Source organism: Amblyomma americanum, chromosome 8 (genome assembly GCF_052857255.1).
Source record: "Amblyomma americanum isolate KBUSLIRL-KWMA chromosome 8, ASM5285725v1, whole genome shotgun sequence".
Taxonomy (NCBI): domain Eukaryota; kingdom Metazoa; phylum Arthropoda; class Arachnida; order Ixodida; family Ixodidae; genus Amblyomma; species Amblyomma americanum.
This window is the reverse complement of record NC_135504.1, coordinates 23,332,873-23,349,550: the sequence shown is the minus strand read 5'-3', so window position 1 is coordinate 23,349,550 and position 16,678 is coordinate 23,332,873. Positions and strand designations below refer to the sequence as shown.

General features: G+C 47.7%; 1 protein-coding gene across 2 annotated transcripts in view; it reads right to left on the bottom strand.

The window, feature by feature from the left end:
• Positions 1–16,678, bottom strand: part of wge (BAH domain and coiled-coil containing protein winged eye) — a 185,858-nt gene that overhangs the window by 43,461 nt on the left and 125,719 nt on the right. For both annotated transcript variants that reach the window (XM_077634134.1, XM_077634135.1), the window contains exons 2-4: positions 5,070–5,327; positions 3,935–4,084; positions 136–273 (exon numbers count right to left, since the gene is read on the bottom strand). In XM_077634134.1, the coding sequence (XP_077490260.1) occupies positions 136–273; positions 3,935–4,084; positions 5,070–5,244 (463 nt within the window). In that variant the 5' untranslated portion in view covers positions 5,245–5,327. The remainder of the gene's footprint in view (positions 1–135; positions 274–3,934; positions 4,085–5,069; positions 5,328–16,678) is intronic.

Here is a 16,678-nt window from a genome sequence, read left to right as displayed (position 1 = left end):
AAGAGTGGAGCGGGTCACTGAGAAAGGGAAGGCACTCTGAGCTCTGTTCTGTGCCCAGTAGTACACCATTTCAGCTTCGTCTCGGCCATGAAAGAACACCACCCTTCAACTTTGGCAATACAGCAGCCCACTCACCTCGGTCCAGGATTGATGGGTAGTGGGACGCAGTGTGCGCCAGGCGGGGAAACAGGCTTCCGGGGGGCCCGAAGGGGTCCGGGGGTGAGCCCAGCGGTGGGAACAGCGAATAGTAACTCCCCCCGTAGCGGCCGTAACCTGCACGGGAGAGAGTTTGAAGGGGTTACCCAGCAAGCTTTTAACTCTCCAAAGCCCAATGCATGGCATACAATAGGTTATGACTGCTACAGAGTACCAAATCCCCACAGTATTACACCATGCCATGTCATTTCCAAATATATTTCTCAAAATGATGTATGTGTCAGCTGTGTAACATGCAGAATGCCTACCACAAGACCAATCACTCCAAAAGCTGCCCCTTGCAGCAAAACAATCTAAAATCCTAAAAAACATACCTACTCCTAAGTCCAAGTCAGCAGGTGATGAGTGATGCTGAATTTTGCTACTGTCTAAATGAAACATGCCTGAGTACAGAGTCGATCACACTTGTCTAGAGCGCTCGAGCGATGTGCTACGGAGGAAACTGAGTTAAATATTATTGCAGCTGCTTTTCTAGGGGTACGGTGCTGGTGCCTGTGAGGTTCACATGTCTATTAGGCTGCTCTCCAGTACAAGTATTATCAGCGAAAGTCAACACGTACTTTAGAAATCCGCTTTATTTCCGCCAGACGGCCGCGCCTGAGCGCTCTAGACAGGTGTGATCGACTCTGTACATGCATACAGTTCTAAAACTTACGGGCATGCAGAAATTAGCCTAACCTGCCGATTTTATTCCTGCAGCAAAACTATTTCTTTTTTTTTTTCAATAAATCTACAAGGCTTACACAACTCTGGACTCTACGGCCCTGACGCAAACAACCACTAAATGTTAAGAGACTTTATCCGCATTTGGTGTCACAGGGCTGCAAAACGCCAAAAAATGACCATCCATAATGTGAGCTCTCGTATGGCTGGTACAACAAAAAGAGCACATCGTCAAGGAGTGCCTGGTGCACTGTCCATGAAAATGCTTCCCACTAGTAAAAAAAAAAACCCTCACACATGGGTCCAAACTGTGTGAATTCCGAGCTGGAATACTTCTTTTATGAGATAAAAATTAATATAATATTTACTCGTAAAGACGAAATTATTGAAGAAAAGCATTATTTACTGACTTGAAAGTAAAGTACATCGGAAACGAGAGTACTTCTTTCTACCCTTGATGGAGATGATCTATTGCCTTTCGCTGAGAACTTCTTTATAAACTTCCTTCCCTTAAAGGGGCTCTGAAACACCATCCGAGGAAAGCACATCAACTTGCTCAATCACTGCACTGTGTTGTCATGAACACCTGGGCCAAGCAATACACTTCTACAAGCAGCTGAGAACCCACAATCACGCGCGAAAGTCGGCGAGCCCTTCCCGGCGGCTTTTTCATGCTCGCACCCTCCTCCGTCGCTCGCATCTGCGTATTCAAGTTGAGAGGTGGCTATTGGTTAGATTCTTTCAGATGTCAGGCAGCTACCGTGGCCGCGGCCAATAAGGCGCGCAGCTCCGGCGGGTCAGGAAGCTCTCCCCTGGAGGAGGGGCCGGCGGAGGAGCACCGACCTTTCAGCGTGCAAAAAGTGACGAGAGGAGAGGGAAAGGCGCGAAGGCGCTGAAATTCAAATTTTGACTACAGATAACTCCGTTTCTACAAAGCGCATTAAAAAATTCTTCCTGGACAATATTCGTAAGCGGCGGGCGTGCTTTAACATCCCAGGCGTACCGTAACTTTATTAGAGCCCCTTTAAGGGGGAACACTGGTCTTAAACCTATTTTCCTTATTTTTAGTCCAATCCTAATTAAAATGCATCACCTTGCTCAGTTTTTATACCGATATTAAAAATGAAATTGTTTTAAATTAATCATTTAGTTCCTAAGATAATTTTAATTAGTCATTTATTAGTACCTCAGTACAAAAAAGTGGCTCAATAAAAAATAATTTTTAACCCATGGCTACATAGTATGGTGAGTAAAGAGTGCAATAATCAAAGCAGTTTTTCCATTTTACCCTCATTAGTAATTTTACAGTGCTTCGAATAACAGCAGTCAAAGTGTGAATATCGTGCATAAATTAACTGCAAAATTATAAATTCTTGAAGCGTGATTGAACAATTGTGCTTCGATTATTACATACAATGTGCCTTCAGCTTCCCTTAGCAAACAATATGACATGCCTATCTGTCCTAGACGTTGAGATATTGACGTACTAAGACAGCCAGGTGTCCAAAATTTTCATGGCATTAAATCGCCTGCTCCTGAACAAATTGAGCCCACACAGTGATCTAAATTTAATATTATGGTCAAAATATTGATTTCCTGGAGGAGAAAACTGGTAGAGTTGAAGAATACTAGCTATAGGCTCCAAAAATGTCATTTTTAAAAAACTGATTTTTGGGTCATTTTTTGCTCCCAAAGACCAGTGTTGTCCCCCCTTAAGAACCGCCGTGCGACATGGCGCACATTTCCCTTGACATGAAGACTACCTTGGCTCATCATCATCATCAGCCCGACTAGCTTCCAAATGATAAATTCAGTTTCTCACAGCTGCTTAAAATTCATCATTCTTCTGGTTCCTTTTTTAGGAGAGAAACCCAAACTTCTAGCATCTTCTATTTAATTTTTGTCATCACCCAAACTTCTAGAACCTTCTATTTAATTTTTGTCATCACACAGGCTGCGCTTGCTGTATTACTCATTTTTCAGCCCCAGGAGTGCTTTGACTACAAGCTGGTCTTGGTCTTTGAAAACCACGCACAAAAAAATGACAGACCTGTAATTTTAATTGGTTCAATGACCCATTCTCATTAGCAGCAGCTAGTTTGTGCTAGATTCAACAGGTAGTAAACTGCAATAACCAAAAAATACTGTTTGACCAGCAGGTCTCAGTTTCCTGCGCACAACTTCTTACATCTACGTCACAAACCAACCACTGAACTGATGGCACAATTATTACTACAGTGGACTGTTGTAAGTTCGAGCTTGCTTAAATCAAACATCAGGTTTATTTAAATTGTCTCTTCTGTCCCACCCACACCAAACATATTAGAAAAGTTCCAATTAATTCAAACTCCCCCTAATTCAAACACATTTTTTGTACTTTCCAAGTTTGAATCATTGAAAGCTGACTGTAGTTAAAGGATACGAACACCAAATTTTGGATGCATGTTTATTTGTTCTTATTTTAAATGATATGGAAGACATTAGTATACATGAATCACCACGCTGCATTCACCTGTAGCCAAAAAAAAAATTATTACTGAATTTTTTTTTTTGTATCATACAGTTTCAGTTTCAACAGTCCAGTGATGGCTGCGATGTCAAAGTTCAGTACAGGTCACGTGGCACATAAAAAAATCTGCAGTATAATCGCCGCTTCTTCACTCGTTGTCATTCCAACTCATGAGATAAGCTGGCTTATTAGGTGCTGTAGTAAATCCAAACAACGAAGCAGCGATTAAATCGCTGGTTTCTTATGCCTCACGTGACCTATAGTAAACTTAATGTCTACTGCTTCAGTGTTGAAATCGGAGTCAGAACTGAAGGGGACAATAAATTCAGTAATAAAAGATGTAACGCTTGTAAGGAAATACCAAGTGCCGGTCCAAGTATACTAATAAGAAAATGCACAGTGAAAAATTTGGTGTGTATACTTCTCTAAAATTGATAATCGGGCAACCACACTGGCCATAAAGTAGCTGTCTCAAGGCAGTGCTCAGAGCTCTCCAATAGAACAGTCACACGGAACCTGCGCTCAAACCAATCAGAGCACACTCACTGTCAGGTGGGGGCGTCGGGGGCCAGAACTGCCGCATGGCGGCCATGTTGGGTGAAGTGTGTGGAGCCCGGAAGCTGCCCAGGGGACCGAGGGGACTCCCCGCCGGCCCCGACGGGTTGCTGCCGCTCAGTGCGCTTAGGTAAGGGAACACTGCAAGCAGAAGCGCAACCACACCACATGTCAGTCCTGCAGACACAGCCACGGGCGCACTTGAAATTTTGAACACACAAGAAACGCGCTTGGCTCAGTAAGGCTTGTGTTGAGGCTAGCTGATTTGCTGACCTCTGGTGAAAATTCTAGTACTGTTCGAACTTCTCGAGGAACAGGACATCAGAAAAGGAAACACAAAAATTCAAAGGGACGCCTAATTACCTTATGTGTTGGCAAAGCAATACCTTTAGAAGCTGCTCATGCCTTTAACGGAAGCAATACCACTTCAGGTATGGTGGCGTCACTTCCTCCCAGCCGATGGGCGGATTTTATGACCAACAACGCACTTTTTAACCGATGAGGCTTTCAATACTATTGCACATTAAAAGCAGGTACAGCAGCTGTGTGTTCTCCCATCTATATGAAGCAAGAAGGGTGCAAGAATTTGTAGCTGTTTTACAAGCAGCCTCAGTAACTCCGAGGAAAAGCAGCGATTCATCGAGTCAGAGAAAAGGGCAGGAGGTTAAGAGGAAAGGAAAAGCGTGGTTGGAAGCCTGACCAGCACAGTGAGTGGAAGATGCGAAATGAGTGAGTGACAAAAAAAAGTTGTGGCTCCAATACACGCTGCGAAGGTGGTTGAACAGCGAAGCTATGCTGTTCGCATTCAATTTTTAGCCTGGCGTTTTTTGCTTACGACAAGGACACGAAAACGCAACCGTAATTATTTTCAATTCTTTTTATGGCCCTCACTATTTTATGTTTGCAGGTGCCGTTATCATATATTATGTTGTTCGCACTTCACACGAGGGCTTCGAATAACGTCTACCCCTTTCGAAGCAGCTGCAAACCTGTTCACCGGAATGCGTAGTTCACGATGACGATACGAAAATTTCCTTGGACGGTAGAGGTATGCAGCTTCACTGTAAAAAAAAAAAAACTAAGGAGGGGGGAATGAGAGAGCGAAAGAGCAGATAATGATACTCACGGGCCGCAGTGGCCCCACCGGCCGCGGCAGCCGCAGCGGCCGCTGACACCGGGGGTGCGGCCGCAGCGCCGGCACCTCCATGCTGGAGTAGGCGCGCGTAATGCTGCTGCAAAGGGCAGGCAGGTGCCCCCGGGGCGAAGCGGGCTTCCAGGGGGCTCGGGGCTTGGCCCTCCATGCCTCCGTTGGCGCGGGCATCAGACCCCGCCGGCCGCCGCGCACCCGCGCTCCGTACCACCGCCCCGCACGAGGCCCCAGAGCCTGGACAAAACACACAGGGACGCGACATGAGCCACCAACACTTCCTCGCAAGGCTTAGCTGCACTCGAAGATAATGCACCAGAAGCGGCGTGCGCGACCCCTCGGCCAGCTTCGACCACGACCTGTCGAGTCCGCTCGTTAGAACAGCACACTTGTAAAAGACTCGCGCTCGTAGCTGCCTTAGCTGCTGCATAACCGCTGAAAGTTGGCCTCGAATAGCGGTACAGAAGACGACCGACAAGGGCGGAAATCGAGAAGATGTGAAGAAGCGGCCAAAATTTGAAAAATGACCGTTTCTGTACTGCCGGGCCTGCCGAACGACTCGGTAACGCCGCCCCTCCAAAAAGCAGCGAAGAGAAAACACAAACAGGATCGACTTACTGCACGACTCCAGTGTGTTTCGTTTCAGACACGACCACTCGAACAGAGAAAACTTGATTGAACGCCTCAGAAAATCCGACAAAACCAAACCAACCAAGCGAACCTCGGACAAGTCCGGAGACAAGTTTCCCCGCCTTTTCTAACGGTCGTCTGCTTGTCAGCGCCAAAGCCAGTGAAATGAACCCCTTCCAGTGAACGTTTTCACGGTGAAATTAACGTCTTCAAGCAGGAGAAACATCAAATTTCTTTTTTCGAATCCGTTTTTGTGGCTGTTTAAACAACGCACAATACATTAGTAAGCATGATTTGTATTCGAAAGGCAGTTAAGTTTCGGTTTTGGCTTCGGCAATTTGAACGGTGGTTTTGCTGTCACAAGTAGGTTAGAGGCTTACAAAACCTACAATATGATAGCTCTTTGCTCGCTCGCTATTGTTCTAGCTCCTGAGACGGTCTAGCGTCCCAGTTGGAGAGAATTAAAACGACGAAGCAGCGTTTCTGTGTGCCTGACGTGATCACAAAACCTATTCGTGATGTCGCCATCGTTGGGCTGCTGAAGCTGAAACCAAAACTATATCTGTGAAGAAATTCAATCATAAAGTAATTTAGCAGGCGCAGGCGAATTATAGGCGGTAATTGTGCTTATTAATAGAGGATTTTAGCATAGCTGAGACGTACTAGCGTAGACGTATACGGTTTCACCGGACGCAGGCTACGCACGCGCAGTGACGGTAGGGGGCGCGGCCTAGCGGTGGTGGTGAAAACCTTTTATTCAGTGGAAGTAGAATTTGCAGGCCAAAAATGATAGGTGGAGTCCTTAGTCCGGGACCGCACTGGACGAGGCCGCTACTCGCGTCCGTTGGACTGGAGCCCTTTGAGGCGGGGTAGCTCATCATCGAAAGAGAACAGAAATGTAATTCCGTACTTTAACGCGGCAGTCCCATTCGGCACAAAACCTGGCGTCGGCGTCGTGCTGACTGCAAAAGCCTGATTGGTCGAGAGGGCAGAGTTAAGTTTCCGAGCTGTTGCTCAGGGGCCGATCGCACGCGCACCCCGAAGCCGCTAGCTTGGCCCCATTGGTTTTGTGTGTTGGCTGTTTTTCGGAGCTCCTCGAGAAGCAGCCATCCAGGCGCCGCCGAAATGGGTTTGTTTTGAGACAAACGCGGCAGATGGCGGCAACGACGGTTAACCGGCAACGACGGTGAGGCGGCCCGTCCCTGTAAGGTCGCGCTCGGGCCGCAAGACGCGGCCGATGCGCGGACCGCTGGGGTTTCGAGAGCGGGTCGCGTGTAAATAAATGGCTTTTGACGGCGGACCGCGGGTCGGGCCGGACGCGTCGGAGCGGGCAGCAGAAGTGGGGAGCGCGACCAGGGCAGTGTGCGCGGTTCTGACTGGGTGTTCGGTTTCTCTGAGCTTCCGCTGGCGTTTTTATTCTGAGCTGTAACCAAGCGGAAATGCGCAACGTCTTCGCTGAATTCGCGCGGTGCCCGCGAGACAACAACAATGTGAGCATCGGCGTGCTATTGGTTCCTTCAGTTTGAACGAAATTCTCCTGACTGGCTACGAGAAGCGCATTTCCTAATGCTTAGAAAAAGGGTTCCCAGAATGCTGGGCGAAGAGATTTAAGGGCGAGTTTTTGGCGCCAACGGGAAGGCTGGAGGGCAGGTCACCTGTGAGCGCCCGTGCGATAAAGAGATAGTGTCCCGAAGACGTCGTCTGTTCCGCAACGTGTCGCCGGATCACCGAACCATCAGGAGACATTCAAGATCAACACCATCGATCTGTAGATCACCAACATCGATCGATCAGTCATCCACATCACACACCATCAAACTTAGCTGGCACAGTGACGTATAAAAGCCGTTTGGCCATGAGTTTCGCTGAAAAACAAAATGGTGGCCAGGCGGGATCCAGCCGCTGTTCTCTGGGTCGGCAGCTGGGTCTACAACGAGGAACGTTCGTTCAGCGTGATAAATGAGGACTTTGTACGAGTACCTCGCACCGCACAGCAGGCGAATTACATTACAGTAACACTTAGTAAATTAGGACCACCAATTAATATGGACGATGACGTGTAATAAAGCAGTATGTGATGGCAACAGGCGTGCCGATGTCTGCGAAATGGTGAGCCGAGGGACCCCCAAGGGACTGTAAAAAAACTCTAACGCTATCGCGTCCTACCTTCAAGCCCAAGTTTTTTTGTTTGTTTTTTACTTTCGAAAACTTTGTTTACGCAGATATATAAAACGAAGTTCCGTAAATCGCGCGTCTCAGCTCCTTTCATTGTCGCCAACGAGTGTTTGCGAACACCGCTCGATCGCTTTGAATTACGGAGCTGTCCTCCACAGTTCAGAGATGACTGCAGCGCAGAAACCACGTTCCCATCGGGAAGACAGCAACACGGACGAACGCTGCACACAACTAATTCAGTGCAAAACAGCATGCTGAATACAAGATCTGCGTCGCACGTGCGCGGACAGACCAAACAAAGCCAAACACGTGAAAAAGGCGATACGAGGTGCAATGGCCAGCGTAAAATACATTACCTTGCGGCAGAATAAGCATCTGAAGAACCCACCACGCCCAAAAGTTCCATTTTACTCCAGTACTTCCTATTCCGACAGAATAAAATAAAACTAAGCATAAGCGTTACTTTCTGCATTTTCGACGCTGCTAGCCCCCTTTGTCGATGTTTTTACACCACATGAGGCGCTGAACTAGCTTTACAATGTGCATTATAACCACCATTTCGTCATCTCCAGTGCTCTATTTGATTTAATGAAAATTGTTCTTTCTAATGTGTAATGCATTTATGTTGTTCTTGCTTATTTTCCCTTGTATTGTTGCTTCCATGTTGTTTCTCACCGATTATTATTATTGCTATTAAACCTAACAGCCTCTGTTCACATATTGTTGCAACGCTGTGTTTTATGTACCTGCTTTGTTGAATACTGTTTTCGCCCTTCCTGAGATGATCCCGATTGGGATTGGCAGTATTTCTAAATAAATAAATAAATAAATAAATAAATAAATAAATAAATAAATAAATAAAACCCAAGCTGTTCCACAGAAATCTGCGGCCAGCCAGCGGGCACTTGGGAGAAAAAGCGTGCCGTGTGCAGCGCTGGCAGGAGATCCGAGGAGGAAAGCGCAGCGCGGAGGAGAGTGTCGCTACTTTCGAATGGTAAGGGTCCTATATATCGGACACGGAGGCAGGTAACTCAAGAGAAGGCACCTTACTACTTGAGGCGAGTACAGGGATCCAGGTATATGTGCTAAGCCTAAAGAGGCAATTGAGCACAATTTGCGATATTTCTAATGACGCATTCCAATCGGCTATCCACAGCCGCTCTCACAATCCGCGAAGGAGCAAGATATCCGTCACGGTCCAACCAGAACTCAAGGTCTGCACCAGGATCGCCCAGTAAAACACGTTCTTCGGTTGCACAGAGCAAGAAATCTTGCTTCGTATCGGTGACTAGAACACGCAAGAAGCATCCATCTATAGATGTAGACGCCGGCAAAATCAACATCCCTCAGGCCCTAAAGGGTTTTAGGCTTAACGGAAGGAACGTGAATGTATCAGCGTATAACAAGTGTGCAAAAAAAATGGTCGGAGGAGTGACGGCTGAAAAAAAAACAGGGCAGCGACGTAATGAAACAACTTCGGGAGTCGTATGCACTGCGTCATAGAATGTATAGGAATTTAGAATCAAAGAAAGGTGATGTTCTAAAACAGTAACAGCTTTGGTTGAGTAACTCTAAATGTACTCAGCCGTTTCAAATGGGGCGTTCTTAACATTCACCCATGCATGCATCCCCAGCACGGGAATGCCTTACGGCGAACACGCAAAACCGCCGCGGTGGTTCCGTGGTTAGGGCGCTCGGCTACTGAGCCGGAGTTTCCGGGTTCGAACCCGACCGCGGTTCGACGGAGGCGAAGCGCAAAAAGGCGCCCGTGCGCTGTGCGATGGAAATGCACGTTAAAGATCTCCAGGTGGTCGAAACCATTCCGGAGCCCTCCACTGCTGCACCTCTTTCTTCCTTTCTTCTCTCAGTCCCTCCTTTGTCCCTTCCCGTACGGAGCGGTTCAGGTGTCCACCGAGATGAGAGAGGCAGTTCATTATCATCATCAGCCTGACTATACGCCCCCTGCAGGGCAAAGGCCTCTCCCATTCCCCTCCAATCGACCCTGTCCTTTTCCAGCAGCGGCCACCCTATGCGCGCAAAACTTCTTGATCTCATCTGCCCACCTAACTCTCTAACGGCCCCTGTTACGCTTGCCTTCTCTTGGAACCCGCTCCGTTACCCTTATGGACCAGCGGTTAACTTGCCTTCGCATTACGTGCCCTGACCAAGCCTCATTCTTCCTCTTGATTTAGGCTTGGATGTCATTAACGCGCGTTTGTTCCCTCACCCACTCTGCCCTCTTCCTGTCTCCTAACGTTACACAGGTGTATCATTGTCCTTTCCATAGCTCGCTGCGTTGTCCTTCACTTAAGCTGAACCCTTTTCGTTAGCCTCCACGTTTCTGCCCCGTCGGTGAACACGCAAAGGCAACTTGTTTGGTGGTGGCTGAGGGGAAGCAACCATTGTAGTACTCGAAGCTCCAGACGAATAGCAGCGCCCTCGGCAACCAGCTTCGACCCGAGATATGATCGATGCGTCGCGATGGACAGGTCCCAAGCAGCATAGTTCTCGGCCCAGTACTGCAAATGGACGCTTTCACTCTGGCCCATTGTAGGACCGGCCTTTACCAATACGTTTCCAATACTAGACCAATTACATGTGGTGGTCGGGTCGGGGGGGGGGGGGGGGGGGGGGGGGGAGGGATCAGACACCGCGACACAGCTGCGCATATAGCGACGTGAACAGAAATAACGAGAAAAAAAAAAGCGCACTCGGCAGAGCTGCAGTGAATGGAACTCTCACGCCTCAATTATACAGCGTACGTGCATTCAGCGTGGGGGCCATAATAAGGGACTGAGCGAGCTGATTTTTTTTTTTTTTCACCGCGCAAGTGTTGGAAGCAGCTTCAGTGCACTCGGCAGAAACGCCTCGAACAATGGTGAACTTTTAAAAGGGACGCGTGCTCCGAAGACTAGTGAAAAAAAAAAAAAAAACGTCCGTCATAACTGATGCATGAACAGTCACAAAAAAAAAAGGTTTACAGAAAGCAGGCGGCATGAACGGCGGTGCTATGACTCGACATATATAAACGGGGGCTGCGCGATGAATTTCAACCGCTCGGTGTTATTGTGGGAATTGCAATTATAACTTGCGTCTTTTTCGAACATTGATATCCACTACAGGGGGCGCCTGGAGCTGATTAGTATTGAAGAAATTACACTCTAATCAGTAACAGTACACGTCCAGCAACCAGTTTAAAGAGGTTACAACTTCAACCGCCAGATGGCGGCACACGCTACCACCTCGCTTCAAAGCGGACGCTTTTGCCACTTATCCATCGAGTCGTTAGCTATCGCTTCAAGCTTTCCGCGTTTTCGGAGGTTCTCAGCCTGCAGTTAATCTGACTGCCACAATTACACGTCACGACGTCAGCTGACATCAGATTTGTGACCAAATCTCAGAGAACCGGGTTTCGATAAGTAGGCCCAACCAAAGCAATCGCTACTATCAGAGCTTTGTTTCGAAATATGACGTGTGAGGCTGGCCAAAGAGAGATAAGACAGGTGGCACAGTTATAGAAATTTCGCGGATAACGCTGCGGGGTCCCTCATAAAAGTGGTCCATAGACAGTTTATAGACTTCTTGTAGGCTCTATTGCCCTTCTATAGATATCTATTTTTCTATAGATAGTCTATAGACATAAGTCTACTAAAGGTGTATGGCAATAGATCTATAGATTGTCTATGGACTGTCTATAGGATATGCACTGTGTATAGACTGTTCTATGGGGTTCGTCTATAGAGAGTCTATAGACTTTACAGACAGAAGTCTATGGACAGTCTATACGCCGTTCTCTCACGGGGCCAAACCGCTCTGTTGTAGCTGTGGGAAGGACCTCGAGTGTTCAGCGCGCGCGCTATGCGGGCAACAGCGGCTCAGTGAAGCCGGTGACTGCAGGCTGCGATTTCCGGCAAAAAAAAAAGACGCAATTCCTAACGCTTCGCGACTGGCACGACCATCTATTTCATCACAGTGCCTCCCCGGGACTGGGTTCTAAGAAGTTTGTCGCAGTGTCGCGCAGTCGTCGAAATAGGTGCGTTGTGCGTGTGTTGTGTTGTATTTTGCGGAAAATGGGACACTAAGGCCATCGCGCGCCGAACGCAAGGTTAATATGCTTATACACTGCAGGAACTAACTAAAAATAATTCAACGTCTCACAATTTGTTCAGAACTTTCGCTTCCCATAAGAACGTGAAAACGGAGAAAAATGTCCCCGAGCGCTCCTTCTCCCAGGAGTAGCCTAGGATGTAACGCTATCTATTCAGCAAAAAATTTCGGGAAATGTTTTAAGAGTTTTAGCTCTTATTCATCGCGCTTCTCGATTTCTTGGGGTCTGCTACCACCTCCCTTCGGCGTGAAATTTTTCTAAGGCGCCCGTGTGCTGTGCGATGTCAGTGCACGTTAAAGATCCCCAGGTGGTCGAAATTATTCCGGAGCCCTCCACTACGGCACCTCTTTCTTGCTTTCTTCTTTCACTCCCTCCTTTATCCCTTCCCTTACGGCGCGGTTCAGGTGTCCAACAATATATGAGACAGATACTGCGCCATTTCCTTTCCCCAAAAAACCAATTATTATTATTAAGTCCGACGAATTCAGGATGGCGGCCCCCATATTATATCGATATAGCAACCCAATTGGTGATCGACGGGTGACGTCATTAGTATATCGAATTGTTGATTGATTGGTCAGGTCACTGATTTTGTAACGTCGTAATTAAGTAGTCATGCGACTACGTTTAACCGATTATAACTCAGTAATTAATGCGTCATCAAAAAACTAATTATATACTTGGAATATTCGGATATTTGGCAATCGGGAACCTACCGCCTTGAGGTAAGGAAACATGGCCCCCCAAAGAGTGGAAAAACTTTTCCGGCCCAAACTGGTGAAAAATATCCGACCCCAAGGCTACCACCGGTAGGCGCCCGCTCATCGTGAGGTATGGAAAAAGTACTCTATAATCACCGGGTAATACAGTGCATGGACGATAGATGGCGCTACCAAACAGCTAACACTCGTTACTTCGTCTTCCAGATTATATTATAATTGGTTTTTGGGGAAAGGGAATGGCACACTATCTGTCTCATATATCGTTGGACACCTGAACCGCGCCGTAAGGGAAGAGATAAAGGAGGGACTGAATGAAGAAAGGAAGAGGGAGGTGCCGTAGTGGAGGGCTCCGGAATAATTTCGAGCCGGCTTTTTTCCGTACCCTCCCGTTTTAAGTGCTCGAACAAAAAAAAAGTGGTTTGCGGAGACCGCATCATCGCACAGTTCACGTGTGTAGTTTATCGTGTTTGCCGAGATGAAGTTGTGCTCGAGATATGTGCATTTCCTTCTCCATGAACCAATGGGAAGCGGCGCCGGTCTCACGTGACTCATGCAGGCGAATAGATCGAGGCCCGTCAAAACAGTGTGCAGTGCTGGTGGCAGCTATTTTGCTGGGTGTTGTCGCAGCAAGCACTTCGTGCTTGCAGTGTCGAACGAGCTCTTTCAGCGACCAATCCAGCGCGTGGCAACACCAAACGTTTCACCTGCTACGGCTAATCCAACGAGTTGCGAGCAACTGAGCAGGCATTATGGGACAAGCGTAGTGAGAACCGGTGCGTGTCCTCTTACAAAAATGGCCTATAGACAGTCTATAGACTATTGCATTCCTACAGATATTTCTTTTTGTCTATTCATAGTCTATAGACTTTCAATTGCATGGCCATAAATCTATAGATTGTCTTATGACTGTCTGTAGGATATGTATTGCCTATAGACTTATCTAAGGTTTGTCTACAGTCTACAGACTTCATAGACCGAAGTCTATAGGCAGTCTATGGGGAGCTTGCGCTGAAGTTCGCGGCGCCGACTGCAGCGCCATAACACACTGCCTAGCGAGAAGAGCAAGCAGTTTTGGGTAGTACCCTTAGTACTTTTCCGCGCCACCTTCAGGCGCTTATTGGCGTGAGCCTCCGCGCTCTGTCGAAGGCGCACTTGCCGTGCGTCAGCTATCTGGGCTACGCCGAGAGAAGCTAGGCAATGAATGCTGTCAGCCAAACGCGGGTATCTAATCGCGCAGAATGTGTTCTCGCGTTTGCAGCGGCCCAAGCGGCTGACATAAGCAGTTTTGAGTCACCGAATGGAACACTTGCAGTGCCACCTTGGCAGCGCAGGTTCCCCATAGGCTGTATACAGAAATGTTCGTAAGGGTCGTGTGCACGCAGAAATCGGCACAGTCGCGACGGCGCGCGAAAGCATTCAACGATAATCGCATTGCGACCTGCGCGACAGTCGTCGGAGCACTCGCGGCACGTGAAACAGTTTTCACACGTCCCCCAAGAAGGCATGCTTGTAACAAATGCACAGCCAGAAAGCCACGGACTGGGCCTGTCCTGTTGTTCCCCGCCGTCCGTGCCGTTCGTATCTTGAGACGTCACATCAAGAACTCGCCCACTTGCGTCTACGTTTTCTAACCGCGGGAGTCAAAGCAGAAACAGCCCCGGCTGACTCAAACCTGGCCTACGCCTTACAAGAGCGAGAGCGATGACGAGCCAGCGTGGAGCTTACTAACGAAACTAGAAGTCGTCCCAGCGAGGCGAACAGCGTTCTGGTACTACACTAAACGTCATTTCATGTGCGCTTATGCCAAGCGATAACAACGGCACGGCCTTTCAAAACCACTGTTGCAAGCGCTTGCTCCTATACAGCTCCGCGATTCCACTGTGCTCGCGGCAGAAAGAAATGTCAACGCGGTATTCGTCCGGTTATCGCTCGTTCGGGGCCGACGCAAATCGCGCCCGCGAGTGCGCGTCTTCCCGCGCAAATTGCGCCCCTCGCAGAAAGCGCGCGCGCGCGCGCTCCGATGACGCAAGACATGGGGTGATCCCCTCTCCCACTTTTTTTTTCGCTCTCCACTGCGCAGACTTGGCCCCGCCTTCCGCCGCAGCAGAGGCACACAAGAGCCCGCAGACGAAGCACTACGGTGTGTGCCGGTCGAGGGTTTTCCCCCCGCAATCATCCGCGCGCCGCACAGTCGGTCGCGTGATGCGGACGCGCTCGTCCTAAGGCACGCAATCCAGTGTAGTGCGGCCAGAAGGCAGACGAGTCGACACTGCACTCGAGCCAAAGCGCGGGCACAACAGCAGCCGCGTTTACGTGGGTGCGACAGAAGTCGACTCCAGCCCAGTTTTTGAGGGACGGTGCAAAAACGTCCGAGGAAGAGAGCAGACGACGAGTCACGCTTTTTTTTTTCTGAAAACCTGCTAGTTCCCTCTAAAAGGGGACTGGTGTTGACTGCAGTCGACTTGTGTCGCATTCATGTAAACGCGGCTGGGGACTCGGCACAAGGGAGGGAAAACGGGTGGGGAGAGGGTGCGCGCCACTCCCCCAAAGTCCCCAACTGCTTTCACACAGATCAGCTTTCTTATGAAGGCAAAACGCTAAGGCGCCCGTGTGCTGTGCGATGTCAGTGCACGTTAAAGAACCCCAGGTGGTCGAAATTATTCCGGAGCCCTCCACTGCGACACCTCTTTCTTCATTTCTTCTTTCACTCCCTCCTTTATCCCTTCCCTTACGGCGCGGTTCAGGCGTCCAACGATATATGAGACATATACTGCGCCATTTCCTTTCTCCAAAAACCCATTATTATTATTATTATTATTATTATTATTATTATTATTATTATTATTATTATTATTAAGCCCTTCAAATCTAGGATGTTATTAATGTTGAGCACAGTGGTTTTGAGCTATAGTTGGCTTCATTGCCGGTAGTAAAGCATTCTGTCCGAGTAGCCTCAACCGATCATGTCTCCAACAGAAGTATCTGACTGACTGAATCCTGTTCATGAGCATGATTAACAGAATTGAAGCAGATTATGCACAAACTTTTTCAATCCCGTCTATCACTCCTCGCGTGTATACATCTCTATAGGACTGCCCATCGTTTTTAAGTTTAAACGCGTTAATAAATACACATTTCAAGAGGGCAAACGAAAAAAAATACATACAGAAATTAATATTTAATCAAAACAGCTTTAAGCACAACAGAATAAATAAATAAACAAACTCGAAGTCTTGCCGTTTTGTCCTGTTTAGTCACTGTTACCTATCGTCCCTGAAAGCTACACACTGCACTCACGAACTTCTGATACTTCATCAGAGTTTTAAAAAAATCTGCAGCAGCGCAACGGTATCGCAATTTATCCCAACCTATGAAGCGGCGAATTCATAGATATTCGAAACATCTATCTTCTAATCACAAAGAGTGCTTAACAAGTTTTGCCTTCGGGTCTGTAGGCTTTCTTTTAGTTAGACGATTGAATTGAAGATGTCGTCTGGGAAAAGGGAGAAGGCAGACTTTGATTACAGTTTTACATCACGAGCGGAGACGCGTATACTTCCGCCACCGGTGTGTCCGCATACGTAGCCGTACACAGCAGAAAAAAGGGTGTGGATGTTGATTACACCTCGCCCCATCGAACTCCTCGTGGCCGTTGCCCAACATGAAGGAACATCCCAAAGGTATACTACGCCCATCCAGCGTTTTACGAAAAGGTATACCCACTGGTATCGTCATCAAAACTCCTAGCTCTTCTGTAAAAAATAGTTCTGTAAAAAAGTTCTGTAAAAAATACCTGCTCTCAGGAAAAGGGAAATTACAAAGTTCAGTTCGAATATAACCTAACAATCCTTTCATCCCATTACCTGTTAATAATAATAATAATAATAATAATAATAATAATAATAATAATAATAATAATAATAATCTCTATTTCCATCGGGATGATGGAGGAG